Consider the following 19392-nt stretch of genomic DNA (forward strand, 5'->3'; position numbering starts at 1 on the left):
CCTGCTCTGCTCCTGGGCACCCTGCCCCCCGGGGCTTCCTGGGTCCTCCTCGTGGCCCCAGGGCTGCCCCGCCAGACGAGCCCGGCAGCCCGGAGCTGTAGGGGATGGTGCAGAGGTGGGACTTGCTCACAGACTTGATGGCAAGTCCGGAGAGAGGGAGAAAGAACTAGTGTGAGGGGGGAACGGCTGGGGAGGCGGCAGACCCTGCGGGACAAAGGCTCTAACGCCGGCCGCATCCTTCTCGGTGTTGAATGAACGCGCTCTTATCTCCCCTCCCTCGCAGAAATGCTGCAGCATGAACCCACCGCCTAGAGAGAAGGGATCGCGCCTCCTCGGCACCGTTCCCTGAGCCAGCCCGACAGCAGCCGTCCGGCGGAGAGCTTGCACGGGGGACCGACGCCGGGAGCAGCCCAGCCCCGCCGCTCTGCCGCCCGGCTCCGGCGGGATGCGCTCCCCGCCGCCTTCATGCCGAAAGGGGGGACTCTGAATCGCCGCTCCGCGCCCTGCGAGCTTCTAGGGCAAGGACCCCGGGTGGCGGCGGCGCCCCGCGGCTTGGCCCGGTCCGGAGCCATCCACGTGTCGCCCGCCGGTGTTCCCCGCTGAAGGCGTCCGCTCCAGCCGGCTGGGTGGGGGGGGCACCCCTGAGCCTTTCGCCGCAGAAGCCAGCGGCTGCCCCCGGGGTAGCGGCGGATCCCGCCCGGCGGCTGCGATCCGGTGCCCCATGGTGCTGCTGCGGAAGCTGCCGGGCATGCCGGGCTGGCCGGCGGCGCTGGGGCTGCGGCTGCCGCAGAAGTTCCTGTTCCTGCTCTTCCTCTCGGGCCTGCTCACGCTGTGCTTCGGGGCCCTCTTCCTCCTCCCCGATTCCTCACGCTTCAAGCGCCTCTTCCTTCCCCGCCGGGCAACCACCTCCGCCTCCTCCTCCTCCTCCTCTTCTTCCTCCGCCTCCTCCTCCTCAGCCTCCTCCTCCACCCGCGACACCGACCTGCCCCGCAGCCCCCCCGCCGCCGCCGAGCCCCGCCACGCCAGTCCCGCCGCCCCCCGCCGCCTCCGGGAGAAGCTCCGTACCGCCGCCCGCATGGCCGGGCCGCCGGCCCACACCGCCCCCGGCTCCCGGCAGCAGGTGCAGGGCGCCGGACGGCGAGCCCAGCCCGTCACCGGAGCGCCCCCCGCCCGCGAGACGCGAGCTCCGTTCCGCTTCGACTACGAACGGTTCCGACGGAGCCTCCGCCACCCGGTGCGGGGCCGGCGGGCCGGCGAGGACCCCGAGACCCGTGCCCGCAGGGTGAAGATTAAAGAGGTGAGCAGACCCCGCGCCGCCCCCGGCCGAGGCCTCCCGTCAGCCTCCCCTCACGGCCATGTTCCCGCTCGGTCAGCCCTCGCCTCCCCTCACAGCCTTGCCCCCTCTTCCTCGCCGCTGCTCTCCTCACACCCCCTTGCTTCCCCGGCCCTCATTTCCCCTCACACCCATTGTCCCCTCCCTTTCCCAAGCATGGTGACGGGAGTTTTGGGGGGGAGAGGGGGTGTCTTTCCGTGGGGGTCCGGGTGCCAGCGGGCGCACGTGCCTGGCAGCGGCTGTGCGCGGCTCTCCTCACAGGAGAGGAAGCGTCGGCGAGGACTGGCAGGGTGGGACTGGAGATGGAAAGAGCTGAGATTAGGCAAAGGGAAATATCAGCTGGGTTATCTGAGGGGGGGAGGAAAAAAACCCGAGACTTGCACAACGCCAAGAGCTCCCGCCGAGCGAGAGGCCTCCTGGGGTATGACTGTGAACCCGGCTGCTCTGTAAAAGCTGGTAGGTGATGAAATTTGTGCTGGTCCGTGGGGATGAAAGGGAGGGGACGTGCCCTCGCAGAAGCCAGGGAGGAGGCGTGTGGCTGAACTGTCCCCGTAAATCATTTTGTCTCTTTGCTGGGGGTAGAGCTGGCTCCAGACCTACCACCTGCAAACAGCACCTTCAGGACTTAGAGCCCGCGGAGCCTGGAAGCCTCCTCAGTGGGGTTATCAGGGTGTCTAGCGGAGGGGAGGGTTTGGCCCGGTGCCTACACATCGTGCAAAAAAAGCCTGGCAGCTTCACCAACGTTGCAGAGCAATCTGTGACCCAGTTAACCAGGAGCGATAGATTCCGTGTAGTGTTTGATTGTGTTTGTCGTGTCTTCTGCTGCGATGGATAACCAATGTGGAATGGAGTTTGGTCTAGTGAGAGGTGCCAGTTAGTAAAATAAAATGCATGGGTTCTGTTAAGCAGAGTGTAAATTTTTGGAGGTGTAGGCGTTCAGCGAAGGTGCTGCCCCAGGTTGAATGCAGAAGGACGTCAAAGGACTTTCATCCGCTGTAGCCTGTGAGTTATAAACAGTTTTTAAAGCTCCCCTCCTGATATCTCTGGCAGCCATTAAAACAGAGGCCGGTAAAATTGTAGTGTCTCTGCCAGGCAACCGGGCACAACACACCCGGGGGAGCTGGGTCTCTCAACCATCCTTTTGTTCCGCATCTTGGTGGTGGGGTCTTCAGAATATTCCAGTACCCGTCACTCTCACGTGCTTGGAGTTGTGGAGCGTGTGCTTGAACTCCCTGCAGGCTCCAGGTATGCTAGGATAGCACGATGTACCCATGAACAGCCCAGCTTCCACACTGTACAAACAACTCAAATTGGAATTCAAATTTATGAAAGCTAGTGGAATTCAGTCTTTTATTTGTAGTTAATTATTTTTTAAATATAGGATTATTGCAAGTTGTATGGATTCAGTCCCATCTGTTTATAACAGCCGTAATCAGTGCCGGGTAGCAGAGTTAAATTTTTCAAGGATGAGAATCCATAAATACTGGTTTTATGCTGACAGCTAATTACTCTTCAAACAGAGTCCTTATTCCTTAAAAGTGCCTGCACTCTTATTTATTCAGAAAGAGAGAGAGAGAAACAAATATGGTGCTGAGATACCAGACCGACTGTGCAAAACAAGGGGGGTGGTGCAGCTCGTGGGAGAAATAAGGTATGTCCTTTTTTTGTGAGTCAAAAAGACATGAAGAAAACAAAGGCTAGAAGACAAATGCTGTATGAAAAAGAAACAGATGGGTAAAAAAAAAAGGGAAAAAATTGCAATGAAGAAATAAGTCATGATGGAGTGTTCGGGTTAGCAAATACTCCTCATGTGATGAGAGACATGTCATCAGGGGCAGGTAGTGGGTTTGCTGGCCGTTTTAAGGCAGGATGTGCAGTAGCAGTGGGTAGCTTTTCTCTCCTCCTTTCAAGCTTTAAGCCCTGTAGCTTGCTAAAATGTATTCCAAGCCGCCCTCATCCTTTAAGGTTTCTTCCCCCTGCTTAGGCCATTCTTACAGGTCAGCATCTATGCAACAGGGAGGATGGATATGGATGGGATTTGGTGATGGTTTTTTCCCCCCGTTCTGTCTGGCAGAGCCTAGATGAAAGCCAGGAGAGGGAACTGGTGTGTGACCCAAAACTAGGGCTGGTTCCCAACACAGAGACTTGGGACTTTGTATTTTCTCATAGGACCCTTCAGTCTGAGCAGCAGCTAGAGCAGGCGGGTGCTTTTACCCGCCCATCCTCTGAGCTGCTTGATGCTTCAGCCAAAGAAGAGGGTGTGCTGTTGGTTTCTTGACTGTTACGTGTGGAAAGTGTTGACTAATGTACTTCTGCTTAAAAGATTGTAGTGTTCTGAGTGTGAAACCCACCACAGTGGTGTCTCCTACTTTACTGCAGTTTGGAAATGCTCTGAGCATTGCCAGGGGCACCGGAGCTGTCTGCAGATTCAGGAGTCTGGCTGGGCTGTATCTGCTTCACCGACTTCCGTGCTTTAAATGCTGTGTTTCCTAGTAGTGCAGGAAGGAAAAAAGGTGGATTAGCAAGTGGAAGTGGCACGTAGAAGTCTGTTAGAAGTGAGTGCTGCAGTGAGCTGAGCATACGCGTGCGTGCAGGTATTCTGCTTGCACTGGTGGTTATTTAGCAGAGTGACAGACTTCTTGGGTTCATCTTGCCTTTTATAAGACACATCCAGCATCTATAAGGAGCTGTTTTCCTGAGAAGGAGGGAAAAAAAGGCAGCATCTGTATAGCCCAGACTGCTTACTGCAAAAGGTCATTGGTCACCTGGAGAATTGCCTAGGATATACTGCTTGGTGTTACTGTGGGCAGCTGGGTGCTGTGGGCACTCTGACCTTTTGAAGAAAACAGCAATAAAACCCAATAACAATCCCCCCATGCTACAGGTTGGGAAAGCTAAAAGGGCCTGGGATTATTCATCTCTTAAACTGACCTCTGAAAAAGGTGTGAGTTCTGTAAGTGATCAGTCATGTGTGGCTTCAGGGAATAGCTAATTTCTTACATGTATCAAATGCTAATCACTGGTGCCCACAACAAAAAAAAGCACAGTTGTAGTCAAAAAGTGACTGCAGAAATGCCACAGTGGGATTCCGTATTTATTTGCTCTCAACAATTTCCAGATCAAATTGGCTTACTGAAAAGTCAAAATTATTTCCCCTCCAACTGCTGCTGCTGCAAACTCAGCCTCAGATCTGGGGAAAATCAGACCGTGCGGTTTCTGCCGTTTGCATCATAACCAGTAATAAAGATTTTGCTATTGGAGCTGAGCTGACAGTTTTGTTGATGATGGATGAAGCAAAACAGACTGCTGCTTGCTGTACTGTTGCTGTGCTGGCTTCGTGGGTTTCATAGGTAGGGAGGCAATGGGAAGAGAGAACAGCATTCCTCCAGAAAGTATTTTTATACCAACCCTACTAAAGCTAGCCATGACTTAAGTGCAACCGTTGTAACTACCTAGACCAGAAAGTGTCCATCAATGAAATTAAACTAGCCAGCTTGCTTCTAGCCATGAGATACCAAAGAAAAAAAAACCCTGAAGAGATTTAGCAGTTTTTATTTTCCTCTGAGGGTGCAAAAGCCATGTTTCCTTGCCTGACATCTGAGAATACATAATACCTTAACCCAGCAGTGTCCTTTGTCCCTTTCAAATAAGGGAATGTGTCAAATTCAGGCAGGCTTTTAGTCCTGCGCTGGGATGGCACCCTTGGGTTTGACACAGGCATTCATTTCCCCTGGCTCAGTAATACTGAAACCTGTTTGTTTTACAGTGCAGTTCTCTTCATCCTGGCTTCTCTTCCTGACTCCACCTTCATTTGCCTCACCTTGCTGTCTGCTGTCCTCTTTTAAAGCAGCTCTAAAGTTGTATTTCCTTTTGAAAATCAGTCCCCAGGGGGAAGACGACTGCTGGAGTCTGTGTACACAGTTACCCTGCATCGCTCTGCCGATTAGCAGGCACCTATTAAGGGAGATCAGTCTTTTAAACACAGATGCCTTGACTAAAAGATAGGTGACAAGAAACAGGGGTGTTCTCAGGCGCTCAGGTTTGTGGAAAGTTATTCAGTGTTGGTTGCTGGTTTCCCCTTGTGTGGTTTTGACAGTCGTGACCAGCCATCCCTGGGTGCAAAAGAGCTTCTTGTTGGGGCAGAGCTGGAAGTGCTGCTGGTTCCAGTCTGGATTGGTGCCGCAGCCCTGACCCCTGGTGGGAGCAGACTCTGGACAGATGCTCACTCTGCCTCTCACCCGAGGGGTGCAGTAATCTTGAGGGATTTCACATGGACACGTAAGCACTGGGAACTGGGCTGTGATCACCGCTTTACTGGAAGCAGGATTCCAAGCAGTCGCAGTTGACATGTTGGTACAATGCTTTGAATCCCGTTATTGGTTGTCTCTCAGCCACTTCATTTACGAAGCCAGTGGTGAAATGTTTTCAGACATCCTCCTTTCCCTACTCATAGACTCACAGAATGCTTTGGGTTGGAAGGGACCTCAAAGATCATCTAGTTCCTACTCCCAGCCATGGGCAGGGGTGCAGATCAGGGTGCCCAAGCCCTGGCTAACCTGGCCTTGAACACCTCCAGGGATGGGGCTTCCACAGCCTCCCTGGGCAGCTTGTGCCAGGGCCTCACCATGCATCTCCTTCCTTTTGGAGAGAAATGCCTTTTTCTTTCTGTAATCTGGGGGATGAACAGTACTACAAGCAAACAGTGTAATCTGTCAGTGGCTTCAGGACACGAGGTACATCATGCAGAGCTCTAGATGGAGGATCACATCCCCATGCATGTCTTTCTCACTAAGACCTGTGGAAAATAACTAATCCTTTTTGCTGGCCAGATGTAAATCCAGTGACTTCCAGCAGACTTAGTCAGGATGCTGGGAGTAAATGAAACTGTTCTCAGTAAAATCCTTGCTATAGCGGACTAGAATGATGTTCTCAAACCAGCCAGGTGTACTGTGATCAGATCGTAATGCTTTCTCTGGGGTAGAAATACCTTTGCAGTGAGAGAATTTCTCTGTGGTTTGAAGCACTGGCTGGCTACAGGCTTGCTGGAATTTTCTTTTGCTCCATGTTCCTTCTCATGCTTTTATTTACTGAGCCTGTGAATAAGGCTACTATACTGTAAATCCACGAATGGTGCATACAGTGTGTTTTCGGCTTCCCCAGCCTCCCGTGGCTTCATGCAAACAGAATTTAGATCTAACCTGTCTCAGCCTTTTTTTTTTGGCTGTAGGGTATACAGTTAATTGACTAAAAATACATTTGTTCTGTTGGAATGATGCATGAGCATGGAAAATACTTCACGTGCCATGATCAGTGCTGCTTGCCATAGGGATGCCAATTGGTACCTCAGTGCTATTACTGATAGTACTCGAGCTGAGGGTGTTTTGGAATTTGGAAGCACTGGGCAATTTGAAGACATTTGTTCTTATTTACAAAATCCATCACTGAAAGCACTTGTTCCCCAACAACTAAATTTGGTGTGAGACTAGTTTATAAACCACCACTTACAGGCAGCATGCTCTTCACACAACAGCAGGATGGCTGGAGTGTGAACCTCTCCTGGCAGGTCACAGATGATGACTGAATGCAAGTGCTGGAAGTGGTGAAATGAGTTTCCAGGACACACCTGAGTGTGTCACGTTGGAAGGATGAACACCTTGCTGAATCACTTCAGTGAATACCCACAAGCTCTTTGAAAGGTTTCAAATACAAGGCGGGTAGAGCAACCAGCTTGGAGCTTGGCTGCTCTTTCTGTGTCTCCCTCCCCTTGGGGAGCAGGACCAAATGTGGCTGGGGTATGAGGAGGGATGGATGCCATGTAGCTGGGGGGGTCCTGTCACCCCCTTGCTCTGCCATCAATCTGGGGACTGAGTTATATGTGGTCATGCAAATATTTGCTACAAAGCTGTCACCTCGGTTAAGATTCCATCTTTCCAGCCAAAATATTTATAGGCTCCTGATTAACTTTTTAATCAATGATTAAATCTGCCCCTTAATGGGAGAAAGATTTTTTGTGTGTGTGTGTGTCTGGCGTTCTCTCCTTTGGATCTGTATGCAAGGCTGTGCCAGATGATGTTAATCAATCGTGTTTGTTTTACTCTATTAGTCTGTTATTGTTCAGATTGTTGATCCTTTTGTTTTGATGCTTTTTGAGTCTGTTTTTCAGTATTTAAGCCACTCAGGTTTTATATGGGAGACAGAAGGGGAGAGGAGAGGGTATCTTAGATCAGCCTGTCATTTAGTTCTGACTATTAAATTGACCTGAAGCTGTCAAAAGGAGAAAGCAGGGAAGAGTATTCACTTCATTGATGGGAAGAAATCTTGTGCTTGGAGCATTCTAATTTTTATACTTGGGAAAGAGACTAAATTTACATTCCCAGAAAAAGTACTTTTCACTGAAGGCCATGAATGGGTTTGGCACGAGGAGCAAACATGCTCCCATGATTGCTGTCTTCACTGCCTGTCCCCGTGGCGCTTGGGTTCATCGAATGACACAGTGCTTTGGAAGGGCTCCAGAGAGGCTGTCATGGGCAGTGGTGTCAGTGATCCATGCATAATGTGAGTGTTTTGTGCGTGATGGACCCAAACCATTGTAGGAAAGAGCACAGCGGGGACGCTGAAGGACTGGGTAATAAACATCCTCCGTGGGACAGGGATGTTACTCATTTGTACTTGTACTGAAGAGGGCAGAGCATCTACTGTTAATTAGAACAGGACACTTGGTCCTGGGTTCTGTTCCCGACGGCAGATTAATCGTGTTGCTGGAAGGATCCAGTATGCACCTCAGTAAACCAGGCATAAGTACTTACTTATTTTTAATCCCCGATCCAGTGGGCTAATATGAGGCAGAATAGTTCCTCTCAGGCCCCTCAGTGTTTCCTGTGAGGACACTGGAGTGTAAGTAATGGCTGGAGGTTGCACTAAACTGAAGTGACTTTAGTGCTTCCCTTTTGCATCTACTTATCTTGACAGCGGAGACGCAGAGCCCCGTGTGTGTGGATCTGCTGCGCGCTGGCGTCAAAGGAGAGAGCTCCACGCCGCCTGGAAAGGGAAAGTGTTCTTCGTTAGCAGAAAGGTAACGAGTCTGGCTTTCCAGGAACGAGTCCTGCGTGCTGAAACCCTCATTGATCTGTAGATGCAGTTTGTGCCTTCCCCGTTCCTTGTGTCTGTAGATCCTTCTCTGTCACCCAGCCTGCCTGTGGTGCGTGTTCCTCTCCCCAGTGTGTCTCCTCAGCTGAGTAGGCGAGAGGCAGTGATCCAGCTACGGGTGCTCGGTACCTGGAGCTGCTCAGCCTGCTCTGGCTGGACAGAGCTGGAGCTTCTGTTGCTCTCCTGCCATTACTGGGGCACTCCATGGGTCTGCTTAGCAGTTCCTTTGTGACCTCTACCCTCTGTCAAACCCAATTGAAGTTTTCCAGCTCGGCAGCTACCGGGGAGGACGGGCAGACGACAGCTGAGCAGAAAACAGTTCTCGGGCTTATTTGAGCTAATTGTTCTGATGGTTTTGATTGAGTGGCAGCCAGGAACTCATTAGTTCTCATCTGGCCTCCAACACATCTATTGCATGGCTGTAGAGCTGCTGTTATGTTTCTCTGGTGGATAGAAGGATATCCTGAGAGTAAAGCAAAGAATAAAAACAAGAGATTTAGAAATTCCACAACATCTCATTCTGCCAACAGCACTTGCACGGGGTGATGATAAACAGTGGAGCTATATGTTCAGTACATCCTAGAGAATGTCTCTTCCTGAAGAGCTGGTACTTGCTTCAGAGGAAGTCAGTGACAGAACTCCCACTGATTTATGGAGCGAGATGGCTCTGAAGACTGTCTGTACTGCGACTTGGAACCGTGTTAGTAACGTCTGAGCAAACCATGTTTAAAACAGGGTTCTTGCTCTAATTGTGTTAACGTGATTTCCCTGGGCAGTAAAGAAAAGTGCATAACCGTGTACTTTGCAGAGTAACAAAAGATAATTATAATGTAATCACATTCCATCCATCCTGAAACCCTCCTGCTGTCTGGGTTAGCCGGCCCAGCTCACAAATTAAATACTTCTAGTGGAAACGGGATGTTTCTGACTCTTACTCTGTCTGAGCCTTCATTTTTCTCTGGAGTTATCTAGGAAGGGCACATATTTATGTTGGTAGTTCAGCATTGTGCTGAACACACAAATCCTTGGCTGATTTCTGGTGCTGTTCTGGCTTTCTTGGAAGGTCTTCCTACAGAACTGATATGGTGTTAGGATTCCTCAGCCCTGAAATATCATTGCTGTATTTGATTCTTATCCATCAGACGTTTGTTCTGTGTGTTGGTGTACCCTCCAACAACCAGAAGGTTAGTGCTGCTGGGTGTGTGGGGTCTGCCCACGCTCATCAGTGACTGCACAGTAATTGGAAAGGTTGGTTTTTGAAAGGCACCTTCTTGGCTGGTTCAGGATAAAGCAGGAAATGTCTGTCTTCTGGTTCTTTCATTTCTTGATTTCAAAGACTTAAATTTTTCAGTTGAGTATTAGGGTGAAATTTGGTAAGTGGAACAGAGTGGAGGCTTGTTGCTTAGGTCTTGAAAGACAGCATAGCCAGAGGAGTACTGTGGAGCACTTCTACCTTGGCAGGGTCATGGAGTCTATGGCCTAGGAGGTGCCTTGTGTCTCTAATTTTGATGAATCTTTATGGGTTTTTTCTTTAGTTACCCAGATCCCATAACTTTCCATTCCTTTCTTCTTTCAGCAGTGCATTAATCATTGTGTGATGACTGTCTAGTGTGGTGCTGGTGTGAAGCCAGGGCTGACCCCTGGTCCCTCTTGTGATGGGAGGTTGAGCTAAATGAAAGTGAATCCCCTTCATCCTGCCAGCTGAGTTCTAGCACTGTTCTAACATCCACTCCAACTTCATTTTTATTAAAGATCCAGTATTTGCAACCTGATTTGTATGATTTATTGTTGACCGAAGGACTCTTGGAAGAGTTTATCAGCCTCTGGCTAATAAATTTGCTACTGTGGTCCAAGACTTTCTTACAACACTTTTGTAAGGTGACAATTCAGACATGAAGCTCTAGGAAGGCTCTGAGCAAGTTTCTTGTGTCTGTTATTAGCTATTGCCTTTGATAAATTATTGGACTAATCTCTGCTGACTACTTAATGCTTGAGAATTGCTCTGTTCCTCTCTTCAGAAGTTCAGATCACAAGTAGCTCAGGAAAAGGGAGAGGACAGCAATGCTCCAATCTGTCCCTCCAAGCAAGGACTACAAAGACAGATGGGCAGCAGGTGAACCAGCAAGAAATCATTAAACTAAACTCATCCTCCCAGATCTCTCCTGTTAAGCCATCCAAGTGTGAGATAAAGCACGAGGTGTGCTGGCAGTTCTCAAATTCCCTCTTTTCTCCTGTTCCAGCATTTGGACTGAGACAAACACAGTTTCCAAACAGATGTTTCTTCTGCTCTGAAGTCCGTTTTCACAGTGCAAAACAGAAGTGATGCAGGGTAACTCTTGGCCTGTATTTACTCCCCCCCCCCCCCCTTTCTTCAGTTATCCCATCTGCTTATGACTGCTTTTTGGGCCCTCAAGTCATCCATGTGTCAAAAGCAATTCACACTTTGCAGTGCTGGGAGGAAGGAGGCAGATCAGATGGGTGGTCTTGAAATGGAAAGAGTGAGATGTGTATATTGAGCTGCTGAGTGAACCTGTGACCGTGCTAAGGTTTTGGGGCTTTTTCCTAATGTGAAAGGACTCTTTTCATATCCTGTCACCCAGGTCCTATTCCAACCTGTGATTCTTTTCCAGACGGAAGCCTGACAGAGGCCTGTTCAGTCTGTTGGGGTTGTCACTAGCCAGGGCTGTACCTTGAGTTCAGTTTATCCACCTGGCTCCCTGCTCTGACTTAACAGCTCTCATGTTCCTGAGCATCTCGCAGTGTCCCAGGCTGAGAAATCCCTTCTTTGCAAAAGAGGAAATGGCTGATTATGAAGGGTGCTCTTCACTTTATATCTGAAAATGCTTTGGCAATGTTTCTTTGGCTGTGCTAGAGCTCTTCAGCTGTCCAGCTTGGGCTGCTAGCTTCAGAGCTTTGCATAGAACCTTGGCCTCTGTGTGCATTGAGATTTCCATAGCCGTGCTTCACGGTGACTGTGGGGATCTTTATGGGTCAGGAAGCCTTTATTTACCTTTCTCAGGACACCTCTGTGGCAGATTAATGCGCAGAGACTCTGGTCACGGTTCATCTTTCACTTCCACACCCATGGAATAGTCCTGCCATGGTCCCACATCTGAGGCTCAGGAGTACAAAGCCTGGTATTTTCTCTGGCTTGTTTCTTTTCATAATCAATCCGTTTGGCATATGTCAAACAGGTAGGCCTAAAAGGTCCCAGAGACATTTTTTCTTTCTTTTGATTATTTTCCTTGAAAAAGAATAAAATGTCCCCACACTTCTTTTTTTCCTTTTTATCTTTGCAATCTGCCCATTTTTGGTTAGTTATCGCTACAGCTTCTTTTAGAGCATCCCCTTGGGCTCCAGCTCTCCAGAAATGAGAATCCTGTGCAGATGGTATCTTTAGGGAAAGAGAAAATGACTTACCTTGTCATAATGCAGGTCTGGAAAAACAATCTTGTTTTAGTGTTTGTGTTTCCATCCACCTTCAGTTTTAACATGGGGCTATTATGGTGAGGAGCTGAGGGACTCTGGCCTGGGCAATTAACTGATGGCTGTACATCGTTCACCTAGAGTGTTGGTCATTTCTAAGGAGAATTTGTTGTCTCTGTGTACTTAGGGATTTACAAAAACCACGTGCTGTGGATGCTTGATGGGACAGAGCTGCAATGTAAGAGCCCTGAAGGCAGCCTATAGGTATGTCACTGTGCCCAAAATCTTGAGAGCTAGGGGAATTTCCTGCATGATTTATGCTGCAGGCACAAAACTCAGGAGGGGGACTCTGAGGTGACACTTGAAGAAGCACAATTACTGCATAAGTGTTTTTTTTCCTCACTTTCTTTCCTCAAAGCATCCTGCAATGAAATAGTGGTCACTAAGAGAGGCCGTTACCAGACTGTCCAACCTAGAGTTAAAAGGACGTGAAAAATCCAAGTAGTAGTGTCACACAGTGTCTTGCTTGCTTTCTGGGTCTGCTTGGCATCCTTTGGGCTTGCAACCCCTGGCAGTAGCTGTAGAAAGAGTTGTGTGTTTGACAGACATCTAATATGCAACTTTGTTAGCAAAAGTAATCTTGTGAAGTGAAGCATTACATGAGAATGTAGAGGTAATGATTTGTGACACCAACGGAGTCCGGGGAAAATACTTGCTTGATATGCCTCTTTGTGCCTGGAAGTCTGTACGTACATACTTGGATATATTTGGATATATGGCCCATTTTTACTTCCAAAGGGCAGCACAGACAGTAATTCCTGAAACTAGCATCGTGGTAAAATAGAGCACAGTGTGATCTAGTTCACAGGCATATTTTAGTACTTTTGAGTATCTAATATTATTAGATACTTAGAATATTATTAGCTAGTACTCTCTAATTTTCCAAAATACAATTGTTGAACACAATCTGGTATCTTCTACTTTGAAAGCACTTTTAAGTGCTACAGATGCGTACTCACAATTTAAATTTCCATTTAGGAAATGTCTCTTGGGTGGGAAATCTGCATGGAAGCAGCAAACCAGAGCTGAACTCAACTTCTGCTAACCAACCACCAAACCCAACATCTCATAATGGCCCTAAATTTCTTTTCTGATTTTCTCATACTGAAGAGATGTCACTCAGAAAGCTACCTCTGCCTTCATCCTGTAGTAATAACACGGGACATCATAAATATCCCTGTGGTTTTACTTACCCTTCTTGAAGTGTCCCCTCTTCAATTTTTAATCCTTCCTGTATCTCACTGTTTGCTTTCTGAATGTTTGCTGCTGCGACATCTTCGCGTTCATCTGCATCACACAAGCTATAGTTAGATTTGCTCTTCAACACCCACCCTGATTTTCTTGCGGCACGCCACGTTACCTTTTGAGTATCCATCTCTGGAAGAAGTCACCCCTCAAATTTAAGAGAGTTGGTTCCTCAGGATAAAACTGCTGGGAGCAAACTGGACGTCATGTGTTGCCCTTCTCTGCAAGTTCTCTTAGCCTCTTGACAGCAAGTGCTTGGAGAGCAGTTAGAGGTAACAAGCTTAGGACTAGAACGATCTTAATTGGGTTTTATTGCTGGCCTTGTACACCATCAGCATCAGTCCTGCTCCAGACTATCGTATGTTTTATCAGCTGTAGAGGCTCAGAGGAAACACGAAGCTGGCAGCATTGGGATAGCTGAGAACACAAATACCTTTTTATTTCTATTAGAATTTTCCACAAGCTTTGATTCTGGGAAGTGAAGGAGATGAGACTACAGCTTTTCTTGTCGCTCTACTAAATCACCCCGTGCTTTGGTCTAGACTTGCAAATTTGTTCTGAAAACTGCTGTCGTCCTCTTAGAGTCTAGCATCTCATTAAGAAACTAACTGCAAATCAACTGCTCTTGCTGACATGTTTCCTGATTTAGATGCAGCTGGATCCAGCTGGGTCTTAATGCCTGAGATAGTCCTATCGAAGGATTATTTTTTTCCCCTCTTGACACAGTTAAATCTAGTTGCATTAGGAATTTAATTAGGAGTTAGTTTAATGGTGTTTTGAGCTGTTCTCTCTCCCATTCAGCTTTCCTAGCAGGGGCTCTTCCTAGTCAGGAAGACTTGAGAGTTCTATTTCTGTCCTTGTCACTAACACTAATGACCTTGGACTACTCTGGGCTGGGTTTGTTGGGGGTTTTTTTTCTGTTCCCCCAGTGCAAATCGGGCTTCTGGTGTTGCTTTTTTTCCTGATTGTGGTGGGGAGAGAGTGCTTACCTCTGCAGATCTGAGCTGAATAGTTCTCCTTTACTCAGCTGGACTGGCTGGGAACAGAAGTTAAAACTCTGTCCTTTATATTTTTGGGGTTTTTTTCCCCTTTCATTTCTTTTGTTCTTTAACTGCAGCTTGCTGGGAGGTGCCTTGTGGCTGTGTGATGGAAGGTGATTTCTCCTAACTTCATAAAGAATTCCTCTGTTGCTTCCAGTGCTGGAGGTCCAATTTCCTGAGCAATGGCCATCGTGTAAGAGAGAGTGAGCTGTGATAGTAACTGATGCCATAAAAAGCAGCCATGCAAGTTTGAAACCAGGCTGCCAGGATTTTGCTAGAAGAACCTGAAGCAAAGTCCTGTTCAGCCACTGCTTGAATTACTCTGTTCTATTTACTTCCACATAAAGTGACACGTAGCAAGTAATTCCCAGTACCTACTGGGTGTGCACTGGTGTGTTTACACTCAGTAGGCTGGCAAGGTTTGGAATTTTGGGTTTAGAATCCATTAGAAAGAGCCAGGGCACACGGGAGGAGTTATGTGCTGGGACTGGTGCTTTGGGTATGGAAAGACGAGCCTTTATCTTACATTTCAGGAGGAATTTGAGTACAGCGGAGGCTTTCCTGAGCTTTGGGAGCTGGTCCATGTGGTGTGTTTGCAGAAACCTGCTTTTGAGGAAGTGGGTTTGTAACAGGAATCGGTCTTGTGTTATCTGGGAGGCTGATCAGCCCCCACCCCTGCTAGGGCTGTGCGTGTAGTCCGGGTGTTCGCTCGGCACACCGGCTCTGTGACTCGGGTGTGGAACCGTGTCGGTGCAGCTCCAGAGGAATAACTTACCCTCTCCCGAGCTGGGGCCCTTGCCCAGCTGCGCACGCTCCTCGCTGGGATATGGAGTCATCGCTGACGCCAGACGCGTGTCGACAGGCGTTGGGTTTTGACCCTGGATCTGCTGCCTTGTGCAAAATGGTTCTGGGGCTGCAAGATCGCAGAGTGAAAGGCTCTGTAACGTGTTTGCTGAGTGAGCTCAGTGCTTCAATACACTGGTTATCTCTCATTATTATGCTTAGAGCTCCTGGAAAGGGATGAGGTCTGTGTTGTAGGTGGTTCAGCTGAGACACTGAGTTCTGGGAATTCCCCAGAGGGGTCAGAAGGGTCAGGAATGGGAAGCAGTTGGGAGTCAAAGAGCTTGTGGTCACTTGATTTTTGGCCAGGACCTTCATTTGGTAGCAACAGACCTGGGGACCTGGGTTTTACCAGCAGTCACCCCTTTGCCATCAGTTAAGAGGCATGATTCTTTACTTATAAAGTCAGAGGAATGTGGTGAGGTTGGATTAACGCTTACCCAGGTGAACCTGTGTAATGGTTATCCCTTGTTTGAAGGGCTATTAAATGAGAATCTCTGCAGTTCACTTAATGTTTTATTCAAAGACAGAAGCTACCGTGGATGCTCTAAAACAGGCAGGTTAGCTCACACGTCTCTAAATTGCTCAAGTTCCTGTTGGGATCTATTGGATTTACTGTAATCTTTAATTATAAAATGTAATTACTTTAGAATGGATTATCAATGTTGGTGTCCATTTCTGGAGGTTGCTTGGTAACGTCTTTCATGTGCTGAAGCACTATCTGTTCTGTGAGTTACAGGCTTTGAAACCCATGAAGTAAAAGCCTGTGGATATTAGTGTCTGCCTAAATGGAACCTTTCAATCAACTGGAGTTAACACGCAGCTTTTTTGTTGTTATTTTGCTGTTATGTAACAACATTTGTAAGGGCAATGTCCTGAGGAAGTAGCCTGAGAAGTTCATCAGCTTTATACAAAAGACTTTTCCAATAAATTCCAGCCTTTCTATCAGTCTACCATGGTGTTTGTATGGATATTTATATCTCTGTGTGATAATATTAAACCCAGCACCAGATAATAAATACAGTACTGTTTCATTACCTTTCCCGCAGTCAATCCTGAATTATACAAGTGTATGCAAGTCTGATTAGAAAAAAACCCCATCCATTATTTGGGATATAAATGGCTTATCCTGATGTGCTCTGGCAGAGTTTTTCTTCTGTCAGCAAGACTGATGGTCGGTGCCTTTATTTATTTTCCCTTCTCTGTCTCTTGTCACGTGGCAAATTATTTTTTATGTTGTAGGTTAAAAATCCCAACTAGAACAGGGCTGATGTGGGGTAACAAGGAGGTCAGAGGTGAGGGGAAAAAACAGGTCCTGGTTTTAAACTGATAGCTGAAAGAGTACTTATCCTGCAGAGAAAGGAAGAGGAACCTGTTGGGTGATTTGAGGTGGGGGGGGGAATGAAGTAAGCAATACAGTAGGGAAAGAAATATTTAAAATTATGCTCCCCCACCCCCTTTTTTCTTCTTGTTGGGTTTTTGAAAGAAAAAAAACACCCAGACCAGGCATTTCTTAACTTAATAGCTAAATATTTGAAGGGGTCTTGAAGATGGGAGGCTAAAGAGGCAGGAAAGTGGCTTGCAAAGATAATGGCTTTGTGTAACGTTCCTTGGAAGTTCATCAGAGGGGCTGATTGGTTGGTATATTTAGATTTCATCTTTTAAGCATTTACTAATTATCCCAGCCTAGATGGATAAAACTAATCAAATAGCTGTTTGGGAATGCTCTGCATTCTGAAATCTTCCCTGGTAACAAAAGGAGTGCACGTGACGGTGTGTGGGGGTTCTCTTTTTTCTCTCTCATCTCCCTGCTTTTTACAAGTACATAGAGTCAGGGATTTTCAGTGGTCTCGTTACTACATGTGTTAAAGAACATCAGATTCACACATCTCTTCAAGGTGAAAACTCTTCCTTGGTCAAGATTTTATGCTGAGCCCTGTTTCTCCATTATCTGGATCACAGAACTTGCTAATACCTCTCAGTCCAGAATTCCTCCTGACTGCCTTCCCACTGGAACCTGATTTTTTCCATAACCATAAAAATCAGGAATAAGTGATAGTGCTCTGAAAAAAAAAATCCAGACTGCAGGACACATGGGGAGAAGCTGTAAATCCCAAGTGTTCCGTCTCTCCTGGGGTTGTGGCCTGGGTGGCATCGTAAAAGGTGAGTGGTGGTGCCTGCGTGTAGCGCGTCACAGATCTGGAGTGATGATTTTTGTGTTATTTGGCATATTTGAGCTCAGAACACATAAGGCCTCTTGATGAGTTAAGACATGGCAAGAGCCAACAGGAATCTGTGAATGGGCAAAGCTGTGCTAGCGGTGTAGGTGGTGTGTGTGTGTTTTAGGTGTAGGTGGGGGGAGAAGTTTGGGGTATCACTGAAAAGGTGATTTTTGTGCTGCCGTGGTTGAAGGGCTGCAAGTGCTAAGTGGTTGGTGCAGTATTTTAAATGAGAGGATTTAGAAAGCTGACTTGTAAATACAAATAATTCCACGTTACACTGAAAGCAACAACAAAAAAATGTGCTGAAAGCAGTTTTAACCCAGCCTAGTGCTGTGAACCTCTGTGGTTGTAGAGAAAGCCCTTGAACCAGCAAAGAGCTCGGAGCTTGGTGCCCAGCTCTGTGCAGGGCTGTGGGGAATTAGATGTGGGCTTGAGACAGAGATCTTTTTTGGGTTTGGAGGGAGCAAATCATAAGAAAATGTAATGGCCTAAAGGATGAAAGTGATAATGTGGGTTTTCAGAATTCTGTTTAGTTACTTGTAGTTGGTTTGAATAGCGAATCATCTGGCTGGGCAGCTGAAACTCTCAGAAGTAAAAAGGGACTCAGGGGTTATAGAAAAGAAAGAGCAATCTGACAAACCCGGTTATAAATATGGGAGGAAGTCTTCGCTATAAATCAGCCCAAAGCCAGGGTGATTAGAATGTCAGGGACAAATAGATAATTGTCTACTAGATGGCAGATGGCACACTGGTAAGGACGAAATCTAAAATTATGGCTCTATTTCCATAATTTTTGTGGTTCTGCTGCCATTTTTCAAATCTAAAGCGGCGTAATGTTAATGCTAACGTATTGTGATCTGTCACAACCAGAATGGTATAAAATACTCACTTCTAACCTTGGGGTCTCATCAGAAGGTGCCACTGAAACACCTCAGTATGCAGATTTCTGTGTTGCATCTGTTGGCTCCATCCCTTTCTGTCTCAACCCGGCGTTTGGAACCTCAGACCAAGAAAGGTTCCGAAAGCTCCATCTCGCCCTCTGTAGGGTTATAAATGTGGAGTCCCCACTTTTAGAAACTTGATGAATCTCTGTAGTGGTTTGGAAGCTGTACCGCTAAATTTGGATTGGAAAGACAGCTGCAGAAAGCCGGAATGGGCAGAATGGCACAGATGCTTTTTGGCTTTTAAACTTTTCCAGTTGCTGATTTTGGACTCATCATTAGAGAGAGGAAAGCTTGATCTTGGAAAATGAAAGGGTACTACATTATGCATCTTGCCTCTCAAATATAGGGGGTTTAAAAGCCGTGAGCGAAATTCTGTTCCTGTAAAAGAAAACTGACAACCCTTTAGTAGGACGAGGCAGCATATCCAATCTCATCCATCCTCTGTCTGCCTGATTATCAGCTCAGGACAGAACAGAGAAGGAGAATTTTAAGACACTGCAGCCAGCACAGCCTGAGAAATCATTTTCTAGTGGAACTTTTTGCAACACCGTGACAAACGCAGCTTAAATGTTTGAATAGGCAAATTAAGAATAAAGGTATTTATTCAGCTAGTGCTTGGGAGTCCTGTATGAAGCGAGTCACTTTGGGGTGTCTGCCAGCAGGCCTCGTGCTGTCCCTTCTGTGTGAGAAGACTGAAGGAGAGGAGGAGATTGCCCTTGTAGGATGTAAGTGGTCCCTGGAGGGGACCCTGGGGTTGTTTTCCTGCCAACGATAGTCTCAGGGAGCCATCTGCACTGTGGTGGCAGAGATGGTGAGGTTTCTCACATGGTTTGAAGAAGAAACTTTTCACTTTCTGGAATGGAGGGGTTAAAAAAAGTTGAGGGAAGGAGGTAACTTTAAATTTCATACTCAGCCTAAAATAAGGTTGATACAGAATTACAGCGACAAAAATGCGACAAAATAAAGTCATTTCCACATCCTCTCCATGCCCAGGGTGGGTCCTCTTTCCTCAGCCCTGATTTAGAAGAGGAAAGAACCGACTAGATTGCTTAGCTGTTTCCTTTCTGGTGCATGAGCCCTGTTGCTCACGGTGGCCAAACTGCCTTTATGAAAACACCCTCTTTCCTGCAGTTCAG

General features: G+C 47.4%; 1 protein-coding gene across 1 annotated transcript in view; it reads left to right on the plus strand.

Annotated features, from left to right (window-relative positions):
* Positions 1 to 721: 721 nt before the first annotated feature.
* MAN1C1 (mannosidase alpha class 1C member 1) overlaps positions 722 to 19392 on the plus strand; it is a gene marked incomplete at its 5' end in the record, with an annotated part of 63957 nt that continues 45286 nt past the window's right edge. Inside the window, one exon of the mRNA XM_084274300.1 lies at positions 722 to 1297. Coding sequence (XP_084130426.1) covers positions 722 to 1297 — 576 coding nt within the window. The remainder of the gene's footprint in view (positions 1298 to 19392) is intronic.

The sequence above is a fragment of the Gallinula chloropus genome, assembly GCF_964237585.1.
Source record: "Gallinula chloropus genome assembly, chromosome: 22".
Classification (NCBI taxonomy): domain Eukaryota; kingdom Metazoa; phylum Chordata; class Aves; order Gruiformes; family Rallidae; genus Gallinula; species Gallinula chloropus.